This window comes from Gopherus evgoodei, chromosome 10, assembly GCF_007399415.2.
Source record: "Gopherus evgoodei ecotype Sinaloan lineage chromosome 10, rGopEvg1_v1.p, whole genome shotgun sequence".
Classification (NCBI taxonomy): Eukaryota; Metazoa; Chordata; order Testudines; family Testudinidae; genus Gopherus; species Gopherus evgoodei.
Genome location: NC_044331.1, coordinates 28,923,934 through 28,951,277, shown reverse-complemented (window position 1 = coordinate 28,951,277; position 27,344 = coordinate 28,923,934). Strand labels below are relative to the sequence as shown.

The following is a 27,344-nucleotide window of genomic DNA, read 5'->3' as shown; positions in this document are numbered from 1 at the left end:
AGACCAGGTCAAGGCCCCTCTCCAGCCACTCCCCATAATTGAGGTCCCATTTCAGCAAGTAGCTGTGGATATTCTGGGCCCTTTCCCAAAAAAGACGCCCAGAGGAAAGCAGTACGTACTGACTTTAGTGGACTTTGCTACCCGATGGCCAGAAGCAGTAGCTCTAGGCAACACCAGGGCTAACACTGTGTGCCTGGCCCTAACAGACATCTTTGCCAGGGTAGGTTGGCCCTCCGACATCCTTACAGATTCAGGGTCTAATTTCCTGGCAGGGACCATGGAAAAACTGGGAAACTCATGGGGTGAATCACTTGGTTGCCACCCCGTACCACCATCAAACCAATGGCCTTGTGGAAAGGTTCAATGGAACTTTGGGGGCCATGATACGAAAATTCATCAACGAATTCTCCAATAATTGGGACCTAGTGTTGCAGCAGTTGCTGTTTGCCTACAGGGCAGTACCACATCCCAGTTTAGGGTTTTCACCATTTGAACTTGTGTATGGTCACGAGGTTAAGGGGCCATTACAGTTGGTGAAGCAGCAATGGGAGGGGTTTACGCCTTCTCCAGGAACTAACATTCTGGACTTTGTAAGCAACCTACAAAGCACCCTCCGACACTCTTTAGCCCTTGCTAGAGAGAACCTAAAGGATGCTCAGGAAGAGCAAAAGGCCTGGTATGACAGACATGCCAGAGAACGTTCCTTCAAGGTAGGAGACCAGGTTATGGTCTTGAAGGCGCAACAGGCCCATAAGATGGAAGCATCATGGGAAGGGCCATTCACGGTCCAAGAGCGCCTGGGAACTGTAAACTACCTCATAGCATTTCCCAATTCCTCACTAAAGCCTAAAGTGTACCATGTTAATTCTCTCAAGCCTTTCTATTCCCGAGACTTACAGGTTTGTCAGTTTACAGTCCAGGGAGATGCGGCTGAGTGGCCTGACGGTGTCTACTACGACAGGAAAAAAGACGGTGGCGTGGAAGAGGTGAACCTCTCAACCACCCTGGAACGTCTGCAGCGGCAACAAATCAAGGAGCTGTGCACTAGCTTCGCCCCATTGTTCTCAGCCACCCCAGGACGGACTGAACGGGCATACCACTCCATTGATACAGGTAATGCTCACCCAATCAAAACCCCACCCTACCGGGTGTCTCCTCATGCCCAAGCTGCTATAGAACGGGAAATCCAGAACATGCTACAGATGGGTATAATCCGCTCATCTACCAGTGCATGGGCATCTCCAGTGGTTCTGGTACCCAAACCAGATGGGGAAATACGCTTTTGCGTGGACTACCGTAAGCGAAATGCGGTAACTCGTCCGGACAACTATCCAATGCCACGCACCGATGAGCTATTGGAGAAGTTGGGACGTGCCCAGTTCATCTCTACAATAGACTTAACCAAGGGGTACTGGCAAGTACCGCTAGATGAACCTGCCAAGGAGAGGTCAGCATTCGTCACCCATGCGGGGGTGTATGAATTCAATGTCCTTCCTTTCGGCCTTCGAAATGCACCCGCCACCTTCCAGAGGCTGGTAGATGGTCTACTAGCTGGACTGGGAGAATTTGCAGTTGCCTACCTCGATGATGTGGCCATTTTTTCAGACTCCTGGCCCGAACACTTACTACACCTGGAAAAGATCTTTGAGCGCATCAGGCAGGCAGGACTAACTGTTAAGGCCAAAAAGTGTCAAATAGGCCAAAACAGAGTGACTTACCTGGGGCACCAGGTGGGTCGAGGAACCATAAAACCCCTACAGGCCAAGGTGGATGCTATCCAAAAGTGGCCTGTCCCACGGTCCAAGAAGCAGGTCCAATCCTTCTTAGGCTTGGCCGGATACTACAGGCGATTTGTACCACACTACAGCCAAATCTCTGCCCCACTGACCGACCTGACCAAAAAGACCCAGCCAAATGCAGTTAAGTGGACTGATGAGTTTCAAAAGGCCTTTACCCAACTTAAGGCAACGCTCATGTCTGACCCTGTGCTCAGGGCCCCCGGACTTTGACAAGCCGTTCCTAGTAACCACGGATGCATCTGAGCGTAGTATAGGAGCAGTGCTCATGCAGGAAGCAACAGATCACAACTTCCATCCTGTCGTATTTCTCAGCAAGAAACTGTCTGAGAGGGAAAGTCACTGGTCAGTCAGTGAAAAGGAATGCTATGCCATTGTGTACGCCCTGGAAAAGCTACGCCCATATGTTTGGGGACGGCGGTTCCAACTACAAACTGACCATGCTGCACTAAAGTGGCTTCATACTGCCAAGGGGAACAACAAAGAAACTTCTTCGTTGGAGTTTAGCTCTCCAAGATTTTGATTTTGAAATTCAGCACATCACAGGAGCTTCTAACAAAGTTGCTGATGCACTCTCCCGTGAGAGTTTCCCAGAATCCAGTAGTTAAAAAGTGTTCTTAAAATGTAAAAGTCTGTTAGTTATATACTTAGTAGTATATGTAAAGGTGCATGTGTTGTATTAATCTGTTTATTTTAAAGTTCTAGAAGGAAATCGCCGCCAGTGAGCTTCCCCACTGTCTGAAATTTGGGGGACATGTCATAAACAGATAGCTAAGGGTTAATGTCTCTTTCACCTGAAGCACCTGACCAGAGGACCAATCAGGAAACCGGATTTTTTTCAACTCTGGGTGGAGGGAAGTTTGTGTCTGAGTCTTTGTTTGCTGTCTGCCTGCTTTCTCTGAGCTTTGGAGAAGTAGTTCTGCTTTCTAATCTTCTGTTTCTAAGTGTAAGGACAAAGAGATCAGATAGTAAGTTCTATGGTTTCTTTTCTTTGGTATTTGCATGAATATAAGTGCTGGAGTGCTTTGATTTGTATTCTTTTTGAATAAGGCTGTTTATTCAATATTCTTTTAAGCAATTGACCCTGTGTTGTGTCACCTTAATACAGAGAGACCATTTGTATGTATTTTTTCTTTCTTTTTATATAAAGCTTTCTTTTAAGACCTGTTGGAGTTTTTCTTTACTTCAGGGAAATTGAGTTTGTACTCACCAGGGAATTGGTGGGAGGAAGAAATCAGGGGAAATCTGTGTGCATTGGATTTGCTAGCCTGATTTTGCATTCCCTCTGGGGAATAGGAAAGTCCTTTTTGTTTCCAGGACTGAGAACGGAGACGGGGAGTCACTCTGTTTGGATTCACAGAGCTTGTGTCTGTGTATCTCTCCAGGAGCACCTGGAGGGGGGAAGGGAAAAAGGATTATTTCCCTTTGTTGTGAGACTCAAGGGATTTGGGTCTTGGGGTCCCCAGGGAAGGTTTTTCAGGGGGACCAGAGTGCCCCAAAACACTCTAATTTTTTGGGTGGTGGCAGCAAGTACCATGTCCAAGCTGGTAACTAAGCTTGGAGGTTTTCATGCTAACCCCCATATTTTGGACGGTAAGGTCCAAATCTGGGACTAAGGTTATGACAGGGGTGCCGCTTATTAGTCTTCAAAAATGTAGTAAACTTCATTGGCTTCTGTGCATGAGAGCGGAGTACTTGCCAATCCCAGCCCCTTTTGGAGGATTAGTTGCCTAGAAGAATAGTAACAGTGCAGTCTTTATCTTCCCTTGGGAGCAAGGATTACAATATGGTTGACCTGTACATGGCCTGAACAAAGTGGAGGTTTCTTTACGCCATGTCTCGCGTGTAGGTATAATCTGGCTTTAGCTCGACACTTTTATCACTGTTTTTATATTTGCTATCTCACATTGCTATAAAGTTATATTTTGTTAAACAAATATATAAAATTCACTGCTTGCAGTGGAGGGCACCCAGTAGGCTGAAATCTAATGCCCATATTGCAGTTTATGTAGTTTGAAACCTTTATAGTGTAGCTACTAATTTCTTTTTAAAGGTAAACAGATTTGTTTCCATTAAAATGTTTTTTTTTATATGAGCTAAGTGAATAAAGTACAATGCTGTGTACTCTGCTTGCAGAATATCCTTGTGCCGATCGCTCATGAATTCGTCACATATCACTTGTTTAAATGTATCTGGTGAATGTGTTTGCCAATTTCCTGAGCCAGTTGCATCTCTGGAACTGTGTCTATTTGTTTCGGAAAGGGTTCCTGAGTCCTGTCCAACTGGAATACCCACTTGTTTGTGGTGTTTAGAATACTTTTTCTCTCCCATTTGAAAACACTGAATACTGAGAATCAACAATATGAACTTATTCATTTTATTCTGCCCATAATTCCATCCACAGTTAGGAAGGAGACCTCTTTTTGGTATGAGAGGCAATACAGATAAAAGTTAGTTTTGTGTCTCATCTTCCAGATGTGTCAATGTATGATGCAGACCATTGCAAACTGACCTGATGTCACTAACATACCGCAACTTCCGTTTGATTTAGATTTGAAAACTGGTAGTTCAAGGTTACCATTGTTTCTTAATAATAAATAAGTGACTATTATTATTAATTCACTATATATAACCATAGTATATGAATGCTGTTTACATAATTCAGTTAAAACAATAATTTCTTATACATTCCCAGCATGGAGACTTCTCCTAGAAGTAGGTTTCGCCAACAAGTTTATACTTGTTCTACTTCCCCAAAGGCAAACTAGTCAGCAGCAATCACTATCATGGGAAAAGAGAGAGATCAAAAATTTGGGCCTTGCTGTTTAACCTTGTGAGAACCAGCCACGGGAAGTGCCCTGCCCCCTTTGGCTCCTTGGTGTTCTGCTCAGGGCTCCCCTAATCTGGAGTAAATGTGTTGCTCCAGCGTGGACATTGATCTAATGCTATACTAGATCAAATCAAAGTCCATCAAGTCCAGTACCCTGTCTGCAACAGTTGCCAAAACCAAATGCTTCAGAGGAAGGTCTATGAACTCTTGCAGCTGTGCACTGAGCAGAGGTTGTCATTGAGCTGTGTACAGTGGTGCCCAGGTCCCTGTCTTGGGTTTATACAGTTACTTTAGAACCCTGTAAGGTGTAAAGGTAGTTCAATTTTTTCACTCAAGGATGCAATAGGATCCTATTGTTGTATTTTATATATCTCCCTAAATGGAAGATAACCTCATTCTGCACTTAAACTATAGTAGACTCAGGGTGGACTCTTTGGGGTAGGGATTTTCTCTTTTCTATGTATATGTACCCATAGGCGCCAACTCCGCGGATGCTCCGGGGCTGGAGCACCCATCGGGAAAAATTGATGGGTGCTCTGCACCCACCGGCAGCTTCTCATCCTGCCCCCACCGCCCCAGCTCACCTCCGCCTCCACTCTGCCTCCACGTCCTCCCCTGGGCGCACCGCATGCCTGCTTTTTGCTCCTGGCTCCCAGTGCTTGTACTGCGAAACAGCTGATTCGCGTGGCAAGCACTGGGAGGGACGAGGGAGAAAGGAGAACATGGCGTGCTTGGGGAAGAGGTGAGGCCGGGATGGGGATTTGAGGAAAGGGTCCAATAGGCACAAGGAGGAGGTGGAGTTGGGGCAGGGATTTGGGGGAAGGGGTTGGGATGTTGTTAGGGCAGCACCAGGGAGAGGATGGGGGCAGGGCTAGACCAGGGCTGGGGGGCACGAGCACACACTGGCGCTGGGGAAAGTTGGTGCTTATGTACGTACCCTGCCTAACACAGTGAGGCTCCAGTTTTGTTTGGGCCTTTAGGCGCAAGTCATAGTAATAAAATGATTGTACTAAGTGTTGGGCATACGTAAGAGGTAGTTTCTGCCCCAAAGAGCTTACAATCTAAATAAACTAGGCAGAAAAAGGAATTAGTAGTATTATCCTCCCTTACGGATAGGGAACAATGGTTTTTGCAGATACCTGTCACCCCAAACAGTTCTGCAGAATAGAATTTTGCAGATGTTTGGCAAAATGTGTATTCTGTAAAGGAAAATTAAAGATTTGCCAAAGGCTGCATTAAGAATAATTGGAATATTTGGCAAACCAAAGTATTTTCTGGTTCATAAATTGTAGGGGTGTAATTGTTCTACATAGTGAAGTTGTTGTGATAATCGGTATCCACTTCAGTGCTTTACTGTGTCCAAACCACTAAATAAAGATTCACGTGGCTGTGGAGGAAGTTCAGGAAACCACTTCCCCATTATCCATGTGTATTCAATGTACCCGTCTGGCTGGCTGAGACAAAATCACAACATGATATTCCATGAAAAATGAGTTTTCTATCGTAGCTTTGTATTTTTCTCTTCCTGCGGAATGAAATCCACATATTCAAATAAGAGTCAGGTTTTTGAGACTGGGTTTCTTTTTGCACAAGTATTGATATAATCTGCAATATTTTTTATTCCAGCAATACTGCCTGATTCCATGAAGTCAGAGAATATACAGCAGCATAATCCAGTTATGTGAATTTATTTCTGTTTGCCTCAAAAATCCTTTAACAGTCTGAGAACTAGTATATCAAGGTGATACCATATGATCAGCATTTGTGTGTGTGTGTGTTTTTCTCCCCCTGACAGCATTGCGGAGTCGATCAGGACGGTCCATCATAAATGGAAACTGGGCAATTGATCGACCCGGGAGGTATGAAGGAGGAGGGACTACATTCACATATAAACGCCCAAATGAAATCTCAAGCACTGCAGGGGAGTCCTTTTTAGCAGACGGTCCGACAGACGAGATCCTGGATGTCTATGTAAGTTCGTCAAATTCATATTAATCTTCCTAGTGGAAAACAAGAGTTCTGGTCTTTGTTAACACATGACACTAAAAACGCAAGCAATAACAATAGATAAATGCCAGCATTCCATTTAATCCTTAGAGATAACAGTGTTTTAGATATTACAATATCCTTTGCAGTTACCTCTGTATTGCCCTAAACAATAACAGATATCTGCTACCACCTGAGTTTACGGACCCAGTAAAACCAATTTTACCCGTTGAGGAAAATCAGAGGCAAAGCATACAGTATTCTTTATTTCATGAGAGCTGTATTTCCTCCAGACACTATTCTACTGAAGCTAATTTGGCTTGGTTTAGTTTTATAGTTACCTGAATCAAATGTCTGAAGCTGGTCAAGACTTCGGATGGAGTCCAGCCTTTTTGGTTCTGTATTTTTTAAATAAATATAAATAAAAGCTACAATATTTACAAAATTAAGCATTCCTGGGCAGAGTTTTAATGGCAAACTTCATTAGGAAATCTTGAACAGCAGGCACTCTGCAAAGCAATTGCAGAACCAAATTGCAGTGAAATCCTGGCTCCACTGAAGTCAATAGCAAAAGTATTGATTTCAATAGAGCCAGGATTCAACTCAGTGTATTTCTGGTATTGTTCAACACTGAAATAAAAATGCTGTTGTGGATTATTACAGCACACTATGAAATTAATTATGCATATAGGCATGCTCATACACATATACATGAATTAACATAAAATATATTGGCTGAAAGACCACATATAGTATAGGTACACAGTCTGAATTGATGATATTGGTTGTTTTAATTGGCCAGGGTTTGGTTGTCATTAAACTCAACAAGTGATGACACATGACAGAAAAATTAGTGCAGTATATTTTTATAGAAAGTTCACTGGCTCCTACGACTGGAAAAGTTACAAATGGCAAAATGATTAAAAAGTAATAATTATTTATTATATTGCTTTAACAGGGAACAGCGTGGGAGATGAGGAATGATTTTTCATTTGTTGTGATGTAAAATTTTGATGCAAAGCTTAATGGATTCTGATTGCCCAGAATGCATATTACTTTAAAAAAAGAAAGAAAAAAAAAAGATATAATGAGCACTTACATAAAGAATATTGGCTGGTGTGAACTGAGATGCTGTGATGTTTTTATTGCCAAGAAATTGATGCCTAATGTATTACCCAGAGAGAAGGCAAAGGAGCCATGCATGACTTATTCAGGTGTTCCCAAATAAGTATCATCAAAAACATTAGAGCACCTTAAATTAACCTTGCCATGGGTTTGGGCACAGCTTAATGACTTGAACTGTGGGTTATTGCTGTGGACTGGCCCTCTGGTTTGGCACTCTTTCTCCTTCATCATGCTCTCTGTAGGATGTCAGGACTGCGGGAGGCTCACCTAGGCTGGCTGATAGATCAGCATTCTCCCTTTCACTGCACTGTGGATTGGTTGAGAAGCATCTGTGCAGGTTTGTCCTAAAATGGGAATTGGAGGAGTGTTAGATGAAAGAAAATCATAGGAGCTTTGTTAACAGCATAATCACCCTTGCACGGGTCCTGACTTTCTAGTTACAGAGAGGTAGCTAATTTTAACATAAACCAGTTTCCAATTCCTCAACTCCCTGAACCGTACAATCCTTGTCTTACCATTTCTGAATCTTTACACTTTTCCTTAGCTCTGAACCCTGACAAGTTTATATGCAGATGAAGGGATATGAAAATGTTAATTCCAGCTGGCTATCAGTCTTTTCTCTCACTTCCTGTTGTCTTTCTTTCATTCTCCAGTTGCACAGGAAAAGGCTCCCAAGTTATGTTATAGCAAAGTTTAAACAGATAGATAAAGAACAGAAATTCAGATCAGTTTGGTTATGCACATAAAGCAGCACATAAAGCAGCAATGGCACAAAAGATTACATTGCCACTAACTCAAAGTAGAACTGTTATAATCGCTCCTTCTGAGTTGTTTTGGGAAACACTATGGAAGAATCAGGGGAACCATAGGAAAGCTTTCCTTGGAACTACCCAGACAGTAGGGTCCTGATCTGAAGATACGTGGAGCACTCTCAGCTCCCACCAAAGTCAATAGGACTTCAGAGTGCTCAGCACCTCGCAGGACTGGGCACCAAGAGAGTGTGTTTTAAAACTGGAGAGAGAGGTCGAAAGGTCAGCTCTTATAGAAATCATTACAGGTAGTGCATTCTCACATGATTCCTGAAAGTGGGTGCTCTCATTGGGGCAGAGCTTAGAGAAAAAGCTGTTATGATTGCCAGAGGAAACACTTTTCAAAGACAAAGGGATGAATTCTAACTCGGAATAACTCTGTAGACTTCAGTGGATTCCAGAATGGCTTTCTGACTGCAAAACAAACCTAGTGCCACAAGTTTGTTGTTGGTGGGTCACAGGAGTGTAGAAGGGATTTTCTCTTGGTTGTAGGCCTTTCTTTGGCAGAACCAAAAAACTTTTCATGTTCAAGAGAAATTGTCTGGCTGATAAGGAAACCCAGGTATAAGGCACTAACAGCAATCTGTAGCGATGATTTTTTTTTTAAAGACAGACTTTTTTTAATTAAACTGGCTGAGGCTTCTACCAGAGCAATCCAACACCCCTAGAGGACCAAGTTCTTTTAAGGCAGCAGTGTGATCAGCTGCATTATTAAAGTAACCAAGGCCAGGCTAATAGAATCAACAGTACATAGTGTCTATAACTGATAATGCAAGCATCCCTATTCCCACTCCACCAGCATAATGTAGGGCTGCTAGGGAGTTCAAATGGTTTTCCAAGAGGCGCAAGTATCTTGCAAGGGCTTTATTATGCAGCTCCTGGGTTAGTACTTATTCACACACTCTCCCATAGATTTCAGTGGGATACTCATGTGAGTGCTTACTAATGTGCATAAGGATTTTACAAATGGGCTCTAAAACCTCTACACTTCGCTGTTGCCTTTCTTAAAGCAGGTACACTCAAGGTTCCCAGTGCTAGATACAAATATTAAAACAAACCAAAAAAACAAACAAACCCCAAAACAACCCAATCCTTTGTCCAACAGTAGAAAAAATGAGGGACCTTTTCTGCATGTTTGGCTGTCTGTGGAATGTTCAGTCCTACTGGCTGAAAATGAATTTGGCGGTGGTTGGGAACACAATTCTATATCAGTGATACAGTCACCACAATGTGTATGTGGACCTCTGTTATCTATTTCCTTGAGCACTGTTAAACGACTGCTATATAAATGGAATAGATATACAATTGTTGTCAGCTATTTTTGCTTGCTGCTTTATAAATACTGTGGTGGGTGATACATGCTGAGCTGCAGGGCTATAAAAGGGGACAACTTGGTATCTGAGGTAACACAGATGGGTTAATAAGAACACAAGAATGGCCACAGTGGGACAGAGCAATGTTCTGTCTAGCCCAGTGTTCTGTCTTCCAACAGTGCTCAGTGTCAGATGCTCCAGAATGAACAAAACAGGCCAGTTATCAAATGATAATACATAAGTGCTGTGTATGCATTCTCAACTCAAGTAGAACTGACAATCATTTGAGGAGAGAGCTAGTGGGATTTGGAGCATTTGGTTTTGGATCCTTCCCCCTCTTTCTTCTCCTTCTTGTTTATCTTTTCTCAGTTTATCTGTTAGGTCAGTTATTTCAGTCCCAACCCATTTGTCGTATGAACCTCTCTCGCCACCTAGTGTTCAGTGAAAGACTCTTAACGACACTGCTGTATTTTCATATTTTGCACTTGTACCAAGAAGACGCATATGATGTAGTTCTTGACAGTGAGGATTTTGAGTAACAGCTATTCCTTCCTATTACAATTTAGTGCAATTTGCAAATGTAGAAACTCATCTTTTCCTTATTTGTCTTAGCCTTTCAGGAACAAATTGTTTATTGTCATATTTCACTGATGTACCAAACAAGCCTTTGTCTTTTCTAATAGTAGCAATCATCATGCTGTTGATTGATTTAAATGCATATTTCTGTTAAACAGTAGTAACTTAACAGGTGGTTTAAGTGAAAGTGTGATTATTTTGAATCAGGTAACATTTATTTGACTATTTTTCCTCTTAGATGATACATCAGCAACCTAACCCAGGTATACTTTATGAGTATATCATTCCAGAAGCCAACATCATTAGCCCTCAGTTGCCTCCGCACAGAAGGCCAGGTAAATCATCATTGCTTTAAGCACATTCTGTAACATTATGGGCCAGTAGCAATATTCTGGCCTCACTGAAGTCAATGGAAGTTTTGTCATTGGCTTCATGGGGCCAGGATTTCACCCTTAATGTTCAGCAGGTGTAAAGCAGTGTAACTCCATTGACTTCGATGGAGTTACTCTGATTTGCTTCAGCCTAGGATCTGGTTCTTTATTTCTATTTTGAAGGAAATTTTGTCTTTAATGTGTCACATGGGATAAGAACACACTGTGACTTTTGCTTGATCGGTTACTGTTATGAGCTGAATTGCTGTGCCTGTATTTCAGAAATTAAAATACTTTTTCTTTCTTTTTGGCGTTTGATATTTTGAAACAACCTTTCTCAGCTTCTCTCTTGCAGTCCTGTGGAAATTTCTAAGCCCCCAAAGCTACAGTTTCTCTAGACAGAACGTATTTAAAGTTCTATAGCATGGAGGTGTGTTAAATGTAACAGTAATTCTGAAAAAAACGAGAACATTGGCAGGCAAGTTTGGTACTATTTCTCATGTTTTGGATTCTCCTTGTCAGATTTGTATTGGCTCTATAGCCTGTTCTTTAATGAGGAGCAGCTGGAATTTGACATTAAGAGGCACAGAACATAGAGCATGGTGAAAAAACAAATCCTTGGGAAACTCGATTGACATTAGGTGCAATAATTATGCTAGAAAATGCCTGGTGAATTTCCACTTTTGTGTGTGTGTTTGCTTGCTGAGAATTGGGTGCCTCATTGAAAAGCAGCAAAGCCTTTGTCTGCAGAACAGCCCAGCAAGTCTGTATATGGAGATAAAAGCTACTTCCAGGCTTGACAACTTTGTAGACCATTGTTGCAACTGCTAATTAGTGAATGCATTAGCTAATATTTGAAAGATATAATCACTCTTTTAATTTGCTATTGTTGCCTGTCCCCAGGGGAGCCATTCAATGGTCAGTTAGAACTGACAGATGGTACAGATCACGAAGACGAGAATTTGCAGAGGGAGACAGACACTCACACTGGACAGTCAACAGGGACCTTTCCTGTTATTCAGCCAGGAAGGTTTCCTTCTCATCAGCCAGACAACCAGGTGCCTGCTGTGCAGCCACCACGACGAAACCGAGAACACAACTGGAAACAGGTTGGAACAACTGAGTGCACCACTTCGTGTGGGAAAGGTAAATGCTTTACAGTGTAGGCATAGTATTTATATTACACACAGGAGGATTCTAGGCCAGGAGAAGAAAAACATGGGGGAAAGAGCATGTTAGAAAACCCTGCAAATCCCCATATGCATTAGACATATGTTTGAGCCACTGCTTTCTGTTGTTTCTCACTAAGTGATAGACAGACAAATCTATAGCACAAAGTGGGTTCCAAATATATGTCAATAAAAATAATTTTAAAATAAAAGAAACAGAGCATGGTGCACATAGTTTATAAACAGGCTTGGGAGATTCCAATTTTTTTTATCATTTCAACAGGTAATATTGATGTTTATTTTTAAGTATTTTTTTATCAAGTTAATTTTTCACAGTTGTGCAAAATTATGGGTTTTAAGCATTTTTTATATTTTTATCCATTTACATTTTCACAGCTGTGGGAATTTTTTGAAGGGGTCAGTTCGTAATTATTTAATGACAGTGATATTCAAAAAGGTAATGCTTCATAACCATTAAAACACAAATTGTCAACACTCATCAAAATATACAAAGTAAATATCCTTAAATCAAACTCTAATGAGTTCTCAAGCAGCATTTTTCTTACTTTTGCCTAGCTGTAAATTTTAATTATTATTAATGGAAATATTTGTCATTGGTTTGTGTGTGTATGGTGAAATCGTCATTTACTGACACTTACTGATAAAAATCTAATTCTTCTAAGCTTAATTATAAAGCAGAACATGGTATCCATTGCTGAAATAAGAAATATTGCAGTCTTTTATGGCTGAGGACAATTGCCTGAAGTTGCTTTTCTCATTTTTCCCTGATACACTACCATTATCCTCAGCATTCTTTGGTTTCCTTTCCCCATTTGTTTAAATCTTCCATTTTCATTGGTACTTTTTGCACCTCTGTAAATATCTTCCTACTATTTGTCTGGATTGCACCTTTACTGGTAGTGCCAGTTAGATGCCCTTGAAATATATGGTGTGAATTACAAGCTTTTTGAGGGGTTTGACCCCTTTAATTAACCTTTTGCATGATGAGGCATAGCTGTTTGGGGCACAAAAGCTGGTTGAACTAGCCAATGGTAAGAACAGATGTACTGATTCTTTTGACAAACATCAGTGGTATATTCTCCAGAATACTGCAGGACCTGAATACTTGAGCAGAAGATGATAGTAGAGTGTATAATTTCTAGAGATTTGTGATGTCCAAACACAATTTTTGTTAATGTTTACAGCCTTGCTGCTGAGTACCCTTTTCCTATTTGGAAACCAACACATTATATTAAAATATAACCCAAATTGAGGTGCTCTAGTAAATACTGTCCTCTTTGTCTGGAATAAAAACCCAAGAGTAAATAATAAAAACAATCAAAATAAGATATAATCTAAACCAAGTGAAAGGGCCTTCCATCATGCTCTGACTCCTGCGCTAGCAAACCTCTGACAGGAGTAAATTATACTGGTGGAGAAGTTCACCTGAGAAGTCCTGCCACCAGTCACACTTAACTCCAGGTATTGTCAACACATACCTCCTAGCTGAGCTTATTATAAAATGGAAAGGCTCTCTCTCAAAGCTTCACCAGTTAGGTGTATGTCAGGGCTACTGATACAGCTAACAAAACACAACTCTACACGTTCCATATAACTTGTTAAGCTGCTGGGAAAATTGTGGTTCTGTTGAGCTAGAATAAAGGAAACTTTTTAACTCTGGACATAGAGGAAAGGTAATATCTTTGTGGCAGTGAGCATATTCCTGAGGTGAGGGAAGACAATTAAAGGTGATGATGTAAAGGGAGCTGATAGTGTATTCTGTTATTGGGAATATTGAGCTATTAGAGAGATGTGACTTCTCTGCAAACCTATGTCCTCTGGGGGGAAATTTCAGTTAATTTTCTTTAGGGCTCTCTCCTTGCTCCAAGGTATGAAACTGAGGTAGTGCATGAAATCTTTATGCCGTGCTGATCCTTATGCACATCATCATCATAATGAATTCAAATTATATCTCTGTCAGGAAAGCTGGTAGTTAAACACATTACATCAATGTTCTCTTTTTTTATTGTTATTTCCTGCTAATCCTGGACAATGAATTGGGTAATCTGCCCTACTTGGGGAAATTATGGCAGAAATGTTACAGTACTAAAATCAGGACTCTTGGGAGTCTGACACTTGGAGGGGGGCCAGTGAACGTAAATCATAATTATTTTGCTTGGACTTAGGAAATGGCTTTTAGATTTGAGTATGCGGGCAGGATCCTTGGCTACTGTAAATAGACATAAACTCTCTTGCAATCAGTGAGGATCACCAGCTGAGGATTGGGACCAACATATTTTCAGAAGGTGGAAGCTGAAGTTTCGTTGCAAAAGAATTGTGCATTTGAGTACTCAGCTCAAGAAATTCTGCATGCAAATACAGGTGCACAAATCTGTAAGGCTTTTGGGGGATTTCAGTCATTTTATAGGAAGAATGTTGAAAACTTTCCTTTATAATCCATATGATCAGAATTTTGCTGTTTTTAAATATCTGGCGGTCAGTGGGAAGCAGCTATGAAATCTGAATCCAGATTAAACAGCAGAACACTGGAAAAATATCATATCACAGGAAAGCTTTCAGCATATTATGGAACTGAGACTTACTCCCTGAAATTATAGAGGAGGAATATCTGAAATAAATATACCTTCCCTGGGTTCTAACGGGGGGTAAACCTTGTGTCCGAGACTCTACCAAATTTAATTAGCAGGATACTATACTGGGAGAACTATGATTTGCTGATAATATGAACAGTTCGTTACAAATCTAGGCCTGAGTTACTTGGCTGACTACCTCTGCCCATATAATCCTCCAAGGCAACTGAGGTCCAACAGGTTCTTTGCTCTCTCTCAAAGAGAAATGATAAAGAGATGCAAAACAATTTTTTGAAACAAAGTTGAAATTTTGAATTTGTTTCCATTTTCCAGAGTTGGTAAAGGAATATTTTTTATTTCATTTTTAAAAACATTCTGAGAAAATTTTTTGATAATATTTGAAAATTTGAACTTTTTTCCATATTTGCCTTTTTTGCAACTTCAAAAATGTTTTTGATGTCCATTGTTTCCTTCACCTTTTCATTTTTTCTTTTCTTCTTTTGCTACTCTGTAATTTTTCATAACTTCTTCAACTTTGGGAAGTTATTGACTAGCAAAAGGAGGAAGGAAAAGAAGAAAAGCGCCTACACATCATTCATTTTCTTTCATTCCATGGCAGAATGGCATCAAGGAAAAAGGAGAAGATTGATTTTTTATTAAAAACTAGAAACATTGGATGTACCTTTAACTGAAGTTTTTGATTTTGAAAAAAGGCCATTTATCTTTTTTTTAAATTATTTTTCAGATGAAAAATATCAACCAGCTCTTGTCCTAAAGTTCCACCTGATCAGACAGGGGTGTAGCTTTCTAATACCAGGTCCATGCCTGTGCAAACTGCTGACGTGGTAGTGAGGGTATTTCTATGGCACCAACTCTGTGCATCAGCCAGACACTGATGAGAGCATATGCCAGTACAGCTTGTACACTCCAGGAACCACAGAAACTCCTCCTGAGAGCAACTCCTCTTCCCTGTTCCTCTGTCCTCCAGCACAGACTGTGGCTCAGAGCCACAATCTAGGCTTTAGCTTAGCTGTAAATGGAAACACATTACAGAGAGAGTGGTATGAATACGAAATTTAGTAACAGTGATACCACAGTGTGCAGAATGTTCTTAATTGAAAAAGCAAATTCATAAAGAAAGCTAATGACTAAAGCACCCTGCTGATTGCTAAGTTACCTACTTTCTACTAAAACTGGAAGAATGAAGATGGTTCTGTATGCAATTTTATTGTAAATTAGCATTTCAGATGCAAAACTTCTCATTTAAATATATTGCTGAATGAATTTAAATTTTGCACATGTGTAAGCTTTTAATTTCCTTTATTACAAATGCCATATTTTGCTGCATGTCAGCCAACAGCATTAATCAGAACCACACTTATTTTATTTAAACCATGGGTGTGCATTAAAGCTATTACAAAACTTTAGTGCAAGATCAATTAAAACAAATAGCCATCTGAATGTATTGTGTGCGTGCGCTCTCTCTCTCTCAGCCAACCTCCTGGTTAGATGAAGAAAAACATAAGTTTTGTAAATACAGAATGAGATGCAGGAGTCTGCAGCAAATCTGCTAACAAACACAGTTAAAAACTTTTAAGTAGTCACCAAAAGTTACCATTAAATTGAGATTTAGAACACTGGGAGGTAGGAATGTGGGGCTAGTTAACAACAGATGCTAGACTTAGCAGATTCAAGCGTATAATTAGATGTAGAAGGAGCTGGAGCAGACTAAGCGTTCAGTCCAATGGCATAAGATCTGCATTGTCAGCAATCATGTAAGCCAGTTGCAGTATCGATGGACTCTTAGCATTAATAGGCTTCTAACTTATACCGCATTAGCTAAGATGTTCAAGGTGTTGCTATTACAGTTTTACCCTTTTGTTCACTTCTCCCTGCCACATACACCAAAAGAAAAGAGACAGCTGCATGTTGTCAGCAAATTATCCAGTTTCAGAGTTGTGCGGGCTTTTAGTCATGTGACTCATTTGGACTTTTACGATGAGTCATGCAGCTTTGAACTCTGTGCATGTGTGTGTTTCATATGTTACATGCTGGGTAACAACAGGAGAGGACTCCATGTATCTACAATCAACCAGCTTTTTGTTAAGAGAACTATTTACAGAGGGGCAGCTAGCATTCTAGCCATTTGCACACAGACTGGCATTCTGGTGCCTTCTGCAACCTGTACTCCTCCCTCTAAGTTCCATGCAGGTTGCTGCCTTTGGGCCCATAGTTTGGTTCTAAAATAGACACAAGCATATTTGGTGGTGGAAGGAAGGAATTAAGCTGCAACTCTAACATCTTGTGCCCCCCACTTTCTCACTTCTTTCCTGTAAGGATTTGCTTCTCTTTACTCAGGATGTAAATTCTCTTATAGAGCAGTGTTTCCCAAACTTGGGACGCTGCTTGTGTAGGAAAAGCCTCTGGCGGGCCAGGCTGGTTTGTTTACCTGCCATGTCCTCAGGTTCGGCTGATTGTGGCTCCCACTGCCCACCGCTTCCAGCATCTCCCATTGGCCTGGAGCAGTGAACTGCGGCCAGTGGAAGCTGCGATCGGCTGAACCTGCGGACGCAGCAGGTAAACAAACCAGCCCAGCCCGCCAGGGGTTTTCCATACACAAGCGGCATCCCAAGTTTGGGAAACACTGTTGTAGAGGATTGTGCCTTCAAGAAACCTGAAACATCAGGAAGAACAGCTGGTATTGGGTAAGGGTGGGAGATGTGCAATATGATCGCTGGAAAGCTGCAACAAGAGTCTGCTTGCTGAAACATAAACATTGTCTAGTAGTTGTCTGTGTGACTGGGGACTCTACTCTTCAGGTTGTATACGGTTCTTCCTTAAATTCCCAAGCACAGCAGCTGTTAACATAAATGTGAGTCAGTGTAGTTTTACCCTAGTTTTACTTCAGAAACAAAGGTCTACCGCAGCTGTCACATAGACCCATGGCAAAACTTCCATTGTTTTCAATTGAAACAGGATCAGACCCTAAATTTGGGGAGGAGAGTTATTAAGATAGGGACAGCATATCAGGATATGTCCGTGGAAAGAAGGGTAAACAAGTTACCTGCATTCCTGTTTGAATTATGTGTTTTGTTTGTGATCAGTTCATTTTGGGGTATAAACATACTTACCTCTAACTTAAGCAGGATCTTTCCCTTTCAGGTCAGAGTTTATTTTCACACTGCATTATTTCTTTTTTTGCCCACCCATCAGTCTCCACACTAACTGGGCCTTACTATTCCAAAGTTGCTAGTGATTTGAGGTGCTTCTCCTTATGATGCCCACTTAAGATAACTGAAAATGGCCTGATTTTCACAGGTCTAGTGCTCAGCCATTATAGCGTAGCTCCTGAGAAGAATTCGAATAAAGTGGCTATAGGCAGGGATAGAAAAGTTTGACATGGATCTTCTTTGGAACAGAGTAGCAGGAATTAGAAAGAACTGTGCGGGCTTTGAGGGAGTTTGTACAAACTCTTCTTTGACCTCAGAACTAGAGCTGTGTGACTCACTGAGCTGCTGGAGTTGGTGAAAATTCTCTCTGGACAGAATAATGGAAGTGACACACTTAGCATTTTGGTCTGAATTTTTCACCACCCTGAGAGACAGGTTACACAAGCAAAGGATATCACTGCCTTTCTCTCTAAGTGCAAAACTTAGCTGAAGAGACTGAGCAGTTAAAAAAGGAGAGAAATGATAATACTTAACATCTATTCAGTAGTTGTCATCCCTAAAGCATTAATTCATGAAGCCTCAAAACACTCCATTGAGGTAGGTATTATTTTTATATCCTTTTTTACCTGATGATAATCCTAAAATAGGGAGGGTAAGTTACTTGCCCAAAAGCAAAAAGAAAAGGAATCTGACAAAGAGGCTGGATTAGTACACACCAGTTCCTTCTCCCAGTCCTGTGTTCAGGCTGCTCAATTGCATTTTTTAAATCAACTACAGGCTGAAGCTGGGCACATTTCTCCCCATAAACATTTAATGGAGCAAAACCACAACATTTTTTCAGCCTCTCTTGCAATGTTGTGCTGTGGTTTATGTTTGCAGGCAGCTGCAGTTGTCATATTGCTGTAAGCAGCAAAGCATTCAGATTTCACTTATGTTTATTTGTGTTTATGTACATTGGATAAACTACTAATCTGGACCATTTTCCTTATCCTGTTGCTCTCTTGTGTTTAGGTTCTCTGTACCAGATCCTGTTGTTGTAGCTAAGTCATGTGTATGTTGAATGTTTTCTTTTTATCTGCACTACTTATTATTGGTTTATTTTTTGTGTTTGTTTTTTTGCCATTTCAGGGTTGCGATACCCAATCTTCCATTGTGTAAACAGAATCTCTCATGAGGAGGTGTCTGAGAGCTATTGTGACACCAGCACCAAGCCCACACCAGAAGAAGAAGCCTGCAATATCTTCCCATGCCCAGCCTTGTAAGATAGTGCCAGAAAATACACTGGAAAATGAAGGCAGCAGTGTCACTGAAGCTTTGCACAAAGGAGGGTAGCTGTTTTAAATAGGACTCTAGGGTGAACATCTCAAGTATTTTCCACTTGTGACAGCTGATGGGTTCCCCTGTCAGAGGTGGTTTTTATTCCTTTCTAAGGAAGTGGCAGCCATAGTAGTTTATCCCCCATTCCAGCACTGTTATCCCATGTGAGATAAGGGAGTTAGGAGAGAGTGGCTGTCATTTACTCTGGGTTAAATGCAGCCAATCCTCAACAGGTATGATGGTTGAGGTGCACTGCAATCTCTCCTGTAGTCTCTCCCTTGATTCTCTTTCCAAGAGAGAAGCCTCTACCTGCACTTCTCCTAGAGCAGAACTCCGCGGTTCACACCACTTTAGACTGAATCACCAGGTTACGTTCCCACTGTTACAGGGCAAATGATGCCTTATGCATTATATCCCTTTGCGGTCCCTCATGAGTGCACCACTGGTGACAGTTTCTGCTGCCTTCACCTCTCTGGGTGCAACCCCACCCCGTTCTACCACTCAGTCACCCATCTTCTAACCATGTTAATATGACAGGCCCAAATGTACCAGGCACCTGCAAGGCACTTCCCTCTGGGAGCCTGTGATCAGCAGCTGATTAAGGTAACTCAGAACAGCTCCTTCCAAGCAGCACACTGTGTATATAGCCAAGGGTATATAGCAGGAGTTGGCAACCTCTCAGAAGTGGTGTGCTGAGTCTTCATGTATTCACTCTAATTTAAGGTTTGCATGCCGGTAATACATTGTAACGGTTTTAGAAGGTGTCTTTCTATAAGTCTATAATATATAACTAAACTATTGTATGTGAAGTAAATAAGGTTTTTAAAATGTTTAAGAAGCTTCATTTAAAATTAAATTAAAATGAAGAGCCCCCCGGACCGGTGTCCAGGACCCGGGCAGTTTGAGTGGCACTGAAAATCAGCTCGCGTGCCACGAGTTGCCTATCCCTGATATATATGGTATATAGCAAGCAGATAAAAGGGTTAACACTACAGAGGGTCTTGCCCAAGCTTTGAGACAAGGGATAAGCTTTAGGCAGCCTATACTGCCTCAGACACACCCTGCAGGGCCTCTGTCTCTGACTGACTGCTCCTGCTGCAATCTCTGCTGCTCTCTGTCAGCTTCTGTACACGCACACTTCCTCTCCAGGCAGGGAGTTCTAAGGTTTACTGTCATTTTTGATCTTAGGACCCCTGGCCTGGGAAAAATAGGCCTGTGACCTGGCTAGAGCCAGGTGGGCAATTCCAAGTAATAGCCTAGGGTTACCATATTTGAACTTTCAAAAAAGAGGACACTCCATGGGGGGGCAGCCTCATCCCCTATCCACTCCCTCCCACTTCCTGCCCACTAACTGACCCCCACAGAACCCCCAACCCATCCAACCCCCCCTGCTCCTTGTCCCCTGATCGTCCCTCTGGGACCCCAGCCCCTATTTAACCCTCCCTTCTCCTTGTCTCTAACTGTCCCCTTCTGAGACCCCCTCACACCCTAACTGCCCACCTAGGACCTCACCCCCTACCTATCCCCTGACTGCCCTGACTCCTATCAACACCCCCACCCCCTGACAGGCCGCCCCAAAACCCCTGACCCATCCAACCCTCCCTGTCCCTGACTGCCCTGACCCCCCTCCACACCCCTGCTCCCTGACAGCTCCCCCCGATCCATCCAACCCCCCTCTGCTCCCTGTCTCCTAACTGCCCCCACCCCCAGAGCCCCCTGCCACTTCGCCAATCCCCCAACCCCCTTACCATGCTGCTCAGACCATCACATCTGGCCAGACACGTGGAGCCAGACACACTGCCGCGCTCCCTGCAAAGTGCACAGCCCCCCACCCCCACCCCGAGCACTGCTGGCGCGGTGTGCTGAGGCTGCAAGGGACGAGGGAGCAGGGGAGGGGCACTGGCTGCTGGAAGCCCTGATGCAAGCGGCTCAATCCGGCCCAGCCGCGCTGTCAGCCGTGCCGTGCTCTGCGTTGAGAGGGAAATCCTGGACCTTTTTAGATTTTTACAAAGTCTTCCCAGACGGCTATTTAAAACCCAAAAATCCGGGCATGTCCAGGATAACATGGTAACCCTGTAACAGCCCATCCAGTGTTCTCTAAAGGACTCTTGGAATACTTTCCCCAGAGATATCTCATCTCTAGTCACAGCTTTGTTTCCTGCTGTTCTTCCTAATAACCTTTAATTCAAGCTTTACGTTTTAATTCAGCTCTGTCTAATCAGACAGTATACTGTCAATCAGGTAAAATGGGATGCATACAGTGCTGTTGATAAATTATACAACTATTGCCCTCATTCTCCACAACAGTGTGAAGGGCTTTTGTACTGGCAATGCACTCACCTCCCTGATCATGACACCAAAAATGACATGAAAATGAAAATATGTATATTAATAAAACAAATACATATATACAGTCTTAATAGAAGTCTTAATGGAAAGGAATCTTAGTCACTGAAATGAAATGCATCTATTCATTGTTTGTCACACATCAGTTTATTTTTGTATGTAAGTTAATGCCCATTTAGGTGATCCATCTACCATTCCTCCTTCAGACAACTGTCTTATTACTGCTCTCCCTGTGTCATGTCCAGAAAAAGTCTGTAAGCTCCTCAGGGCAGGCATCTTGCTTTTACATGTTTTGGGAAATGCTGTTAAAATAATCAGAAATAATATATATTGCTAGACAATCTCTAAAAATACATTCTGATCTCTATGTACCCACTTGTGCAACTCTTACACATTAATAGTGTGACACCTCACCCTACAAGTAGACCCTTTGTAAGTATGCAGGGGTCCCCTGTATAAAGGATAAGTGTTGTTTATTTCAGTATTCAGCAAGAGACACACAGAGGTTTAAATGATACTATAAGGCTTTTTTTGTCCAAACACTTATAGTCAGAATTGAAATGAGATTAATGTCAACAATATGGCAATATCTTTATTAACAGTGGATCATTATTATGTTCTCCTTTTTCTTTTCTCTGTTAGCTGGGATATAGGGGAGTGGTCTGAGTGCAGTAAAACATGTGGCCTTGGTATGCAGCACCGACAAGTCCTGTGCCGACAAGTGTATGCAAATCGTACTCTGATGGTTCAGCAATACCGATGCCATCACTTGGAGAAGCCAGAAACAACCAGCACGTGCCAGCTGAAGATTTGCAGTGAATGGCAAATTCAGACGGAGTGGACTTCGGTAAATGGGAATGATTGGTTCATGTGGAGCATGAAACCTCAGGGAAGCTACAGTGGAATGAAACATTCCTCCAGAGATCTTTAATCAGATGTGATTGGATTACATTTGGCTTTGATTAAAAACCTTTCAAAATAGGTAGTAGGTGAGCTTAGGCAATTTAAACAAGCCATGTGGTTATGACCAATTAAAACCTGTTGTTTAGACCAGAGAGAATAGACAAAAGGGACAGGCTAGACGTATACTTAGTTGATTAAAATATCATTCAGAGTGCTTTGCAAGGTCAATGTATTTATCTGTGTTTTTAGGGAGGGAAGACTTGATAATGGCTTGTTTTATAGTTAAGGGGCATATATTATTACCCAGGGTTTGAGTCCATGTAGGGTTAATTATTGTCTGTGTTGGTGGTAAGAAGCAGTACCTGGTTAAGGCTTTTTTGTTTCTATTTCTATTCATTTGTATTTTGAATAATATTTAAATGCAAGGGCACCTAGAGGCTTTGATGGGTGTTTTTTTTTTAAATACCTACTATGAAGCAAAGTAAAGAAATATTATAAATCTAATACTACTTTAGTAATTTTAGCTGGTGATATGAAATGGAATCAAAATAAAATCCAGTGATTGATTTATTCCCCTGCCCCTCTCCCCCAAAAAAGAATCCTTTGGTATCCGGAGGAAAGGGCCTACTGTAATGAGAGAAGCATTTAAGTTTGGAAACTCTGTGGTTTAAATAAAGTGTTTATTGTGTTAGGTTACTGGAGTACAAGTAGGTTTTCACTTTGGAGACAACTCCCTGATTTTAAAAATGCATCTTAAGCAATTTGGTGCAGTGCCATTTTCCCCAACACAGAAACATAAATGACAGATGCTTTGATCTGGTTAGAAAAAATGGCACTCCTGATTTAAGGAAGTTTCCAAACAGTGTGACCTAGTGAAAAGGGTACTGGACTGGCACTCAGAAGACCTTGGTTCTATTCCTGGGTCTGGTCCTAGACTTCTGGGTGACCTTGGGCAAGCCATTTCATCTCTCTCTGCCTCAGTAAGATGGGGATCATGCTACTGATCTCCTTTGTAAAGTGCTTTGATTTCTATGGATGAAAAGAGCTATGTAAGAGCTGGGTGTTAGCATCATCATCATTGGTATTGGTGTTACTCCAATATGTTGCTGACTTGTTTCACAAGCCTAACCTGGATTTCTGCAAGTATCTTCGGGTCAGGGATTGGAGAAATAGATGCAGTCCTACACGAGTGATGCTCTTACTGCTAGATGCTTTCATGGTTTCGCATTTGCTTAGATAGGAGAGTGAAGAGCATGTCCCTATGAAGAAAATGAATGCTCCAGTTGCTGGCACTAATCATTTGCAGCCATGTAGATAATCATTAATTTAAAAAACAAACAAAAAACCTTGTGTTAAGAGAATGTAAAGGCTACAGTATCAAGCACTCAGAAGTTAGGAAATGCCAAATATAAGGCTGCCTGTGCAAACTTAATTTATACCTCTTGTGTGTATATGTTATCATGCAGCCTTTAATCATGCAGCCTTTAATTATGTGGTCACATAGTGTTTGATGATAGAGCGATAGGAGCACTGGCAGGGCAGGGTCCTATCCAGGTGTTCAGTTTTGGGTCACAACAGGCAGTGGAGTTCCTTAGGCAGGATTCCTTATCTGCCTCTCTTTGCCCTCCTTCCTGATGATCTGAGCTGCATACCTCGCCAGACAGAGATGCTGCTGGCTGCTATATGAAGCAGCACTCCATACAGAGAGGCCAGAGAAGAGCGGGGAAGGGATGTCTTCCCCCTACTTTCAGTTGAAGATCAGGAGCAGCTGTGCTCCCTTGAGTTACTCTTTGCTTTTTCTCCTGGCCAGGAGTGCAGCTCAAAAGCATGCAGAGTACCTTGAGACAACCTTTCTGGAGCTCAGAGGGCTAGTTTCTGTGCATTGTAACAAAGCTTCCCATTGCAGCAGAACCACGCCAGTTCCAATGTGGTTAGGTTCTTTATGGTCATGGCAGAGTTTGGCCCTATATTTTTAATTTTTGTCTTTCCAAATTTACCTATATGATGCATTGGAATGAGACCCACATCTATAGAACTACTGAGATATCTTCCCCCGAACAACCAGTATTTCTTCAACTCACGTAGATTTTTGCACACATGGGATTGGAGGTAAATGGATAGATGATCTCCCGGGGTCTTGAATATACTGCTGATGCAAAGTCTGTTTTATTACAGTGTTCGGTGCCATGTGGAGTGGGGCAGAGGACCCGAGACGTAAAGTGTGTCAGCAATCTTGGAGACATTGTTGATGACGAGGAGTGTAATATGAAGCTACGGCCAAATGACATTGAAAACTGTGACATGGGGCCTTGTGCTAAGAGCTGGTTCCTCACGGAGTGGAGTGACAGGGTAAGACTTTCCACGGCTTTTTGTAACTGCCCATTCACCCTTCTGAGACATAAGATTTGAGTAATTTGGCCTATGTGCAACAGAATATAAAATATCAATCATAAAAGCGGCAATTCTGATACTTGTGCTTTTACTGAATTGCTTTAATCTATAACATAGGCAGATGCAGATAAAGAAAAGATAAACTGGTTCATGAGCTTGTTTTAGGTTCAAGAAGTGCTACAAAGGAAAAGAGTGTGGACTGAAGTCTGGATTTGGAATCTGATCTAAATCTAGACTTCCCTAAAGATTGGGTATGTTCAGATTTATTGTTTTGCTTTGGTTAGGCCTGAGTCCCTAAGTTTGGATCCAGATACTGCCCAAGTGTTCTTTTGGGTAGGGAGGTTTCAGATTTGGTGTTCTGGTTTGAGCCCATTCAAGAAAAAGACCCCTACAAAGCCATAGAAATGACCCCTTTGAGCTCCAGAAAGATTCTTTCAAAGTTTCCACATCCTAGGGAAGCTGGATACATGTTTTGTTCCCGTGATGCATAGGCAAGGTCAAACTGCTGTCAATAGAGAGATGCTGATTTACACCATCTGATGATCTAGCCCAGGGAATTTGTTTAATAGTTGTAATATACATATTATTTCATTAAGACTTACAGGATAGGCATAGCTAGCACTTACAAAATATTTTAGTCCCTCTTATGGGTCACATAGCAGATCTTATCCATAAACAAGTCAAACTCAGTGTTCATTGCGTAGGCCTTGTCCTTCCATCCCTTATTCCATTGGCCAGTCCTTACCCGCAGGCAGATAGTCACGTTCAGAGGAAATACACCTCTATTTCAATATAACGCTGTCCTTGGGAGCCAAAAAATCTTACCACGTTATAGGTGATACCACGTTATATCAAACTTGATTTGATCCGCCAGAGTGCACAGCCCCGCCCCCCCAGAGCGCTGCTTTACCACATTATATCCAAATTCGTGTTATATCGGGTGGGGCTATAACAGGGTAGAGGTGTACCTGTAAGATTTTATATATATTCCTCAGCGATATTCAATCCACTGTGACATTTTGGGGTCCAACAATTCTGGCTCAGAGGTCATGTTGTGTGCTGACCAGCCTGCTTTGTCTGAGGCAACATGGGAGCATACTGAGTGAATTTAGCAGAGCCACCAAGGTCTTGTCATTTCTCTCTGTGATGATGTGTTCTGGCAGTGCAGTAACATGAACACAAACATTGCTGTGTCTAGTCTGTCATGCTACAAATTTTAATTCCATGATGGGATCATTTTATGATTCTCTGTGACTCAGTTTGATGACATAGAGGCTTTCCAGCTCTTCAAAACTCAGTTCTCCTTAAATTTTAGAAATTTTCTAGCAGAGAGCTGGAAGAGCTGCTCAATTAAAACTGACTACTGAGGCATCTCTTCAAAGCGTAAGTGGAAAAAATTATCAGAATCCTACTCGGATCTGAATGACAAAACTCCAGACTGAGCCTTCTTTTTCTTTAGATTTGTTGAGAGAGAATCTTAGTGCTGCAATGGAATATTATAGAAGTCATCATTTGAAAGCAATATTATTAACAGTCCCTCCACAGACTGGCATGGAATGAAAGGGACACAGTGCAGTTAACTTTTGAGGCATATTTTTTTGGGAGCATGTCTCATTGAATCTTAGAACATTTAAACTTTTAGAGGACGTTGCTAGTCACTCAGGATAATGTTAATGTACAGTCTTATGTGGACTAACCCAGAAGTTAACAGCTAAAGTATCTTATTGCTATAGTGTAAACCACAAAGTGCCTTTCTATGTTTGTTTTTCTAGTGTGTAGAGCTGGATTCCTTGTAAAATGTTATTCAAGTGATATTTTATGTGTGGGAAAGAAAAAAAGCATTTTATCCTCAAAGATAGAAAAGCTTAACTAGCCCTTTGAGAACATGCTGGGCCAGATCCTCATCTGGTTTAACTTGTTATGGCTGCATTGACTTCAGTGAAGTGCGTCTTTACCAGTTGGATCTATCTCTCTATTTTTTCTTCTCCAAGCCTGACACTTTCATGTCTGCAGGATTAAATATGTGACTTTTTTAATAGCTGAAAATGTTTATTTTAAAAAATTAAATTAAATAAAAACATGCTGGGAGGAAGCTTTTGAATCTAGAATTGTGTTTTTAAATTTTACTGTTTTTATTAATAATTAATGTTAAGTAAGAGCCTAGAGATGAAATAACTTATGTTGAAAACTTTATTTTTTTTCTCCTGTGACTGTTTTAAAGTCAGATAATAAATAATGGGCTTGTTACCTTTTCTGCGTATGGAAGTAAGTGAACTAATTAATGATTTCCAAATGTTTGCTACTGTGTCTCGCATAATTTAGCAGCAACTCTGCCAGCAGTGCATTTAGTTAAATTTGTGAAAAAAATAAAAGGAACAGGATTCTTCTCTACATGAATCAGAAAAATATACAGGCCAAATTTTTCAAATTGGATCCTTGTGTTAGATGCCTGCATAAGATATTCAGAGGTGCTGAACAGTAGCAATTCCTGTTGAAATCAGTGGGAGCTCTGGGTGCTCTGCAGATCTATCCCTTTGGCCAAAAAAATTATCAAATACTACTTTAGTGATTCAGCAACGTCTTTCCCTTTTGATTGGGCTTTTTTCTCTTTAAGGGCATTTAGATGGACAGTTTAAATGATATGGGAATGA

At 41.5% G+C, this 27,344-nt stretch overlaps 1 protein-coding gene across 2 annotated transcripts in view; it reads left to right on the top strand.

Moving 5' to 3' along the window:
• Window positions 1–27,344, top strand: part of THSD4 (thrombospondin type 1 domain containing 4) — a 658,049-nt gene that overhangs the window by 577,910 nt on the left and 52,795 nt on the right. For both annotated transcript variants that reach the window (XM_030578300.1, XM_030578301.1), the window contains 6 exons: window positions 6,422–6,597; window positions 10,674–10,770; window positions 11,710–11,952; window positions 18,865–18,994; window positions 22,042–22,246; window positions 24,478–24,651. In XM_030578300.1, coding sequence (XP_030434160.1) covers window positions 6,422–6,597; window positions 10,674–10,770; window positions 11,710–11,952; window positions 18,865–18,994; window positions 22,042–22,246; window positions 24,478–24,651 — 1,025 coding nt within the window. The remainder of the gene's footprint in view (window positions 1–6,421; window positions 6,598–10,673; window positions 10,771–11,709; window positions 11,953–18,864; window positions 18,995–22,041; window positions 22,247–24,477; window positions 24,652–27,344) is intronic.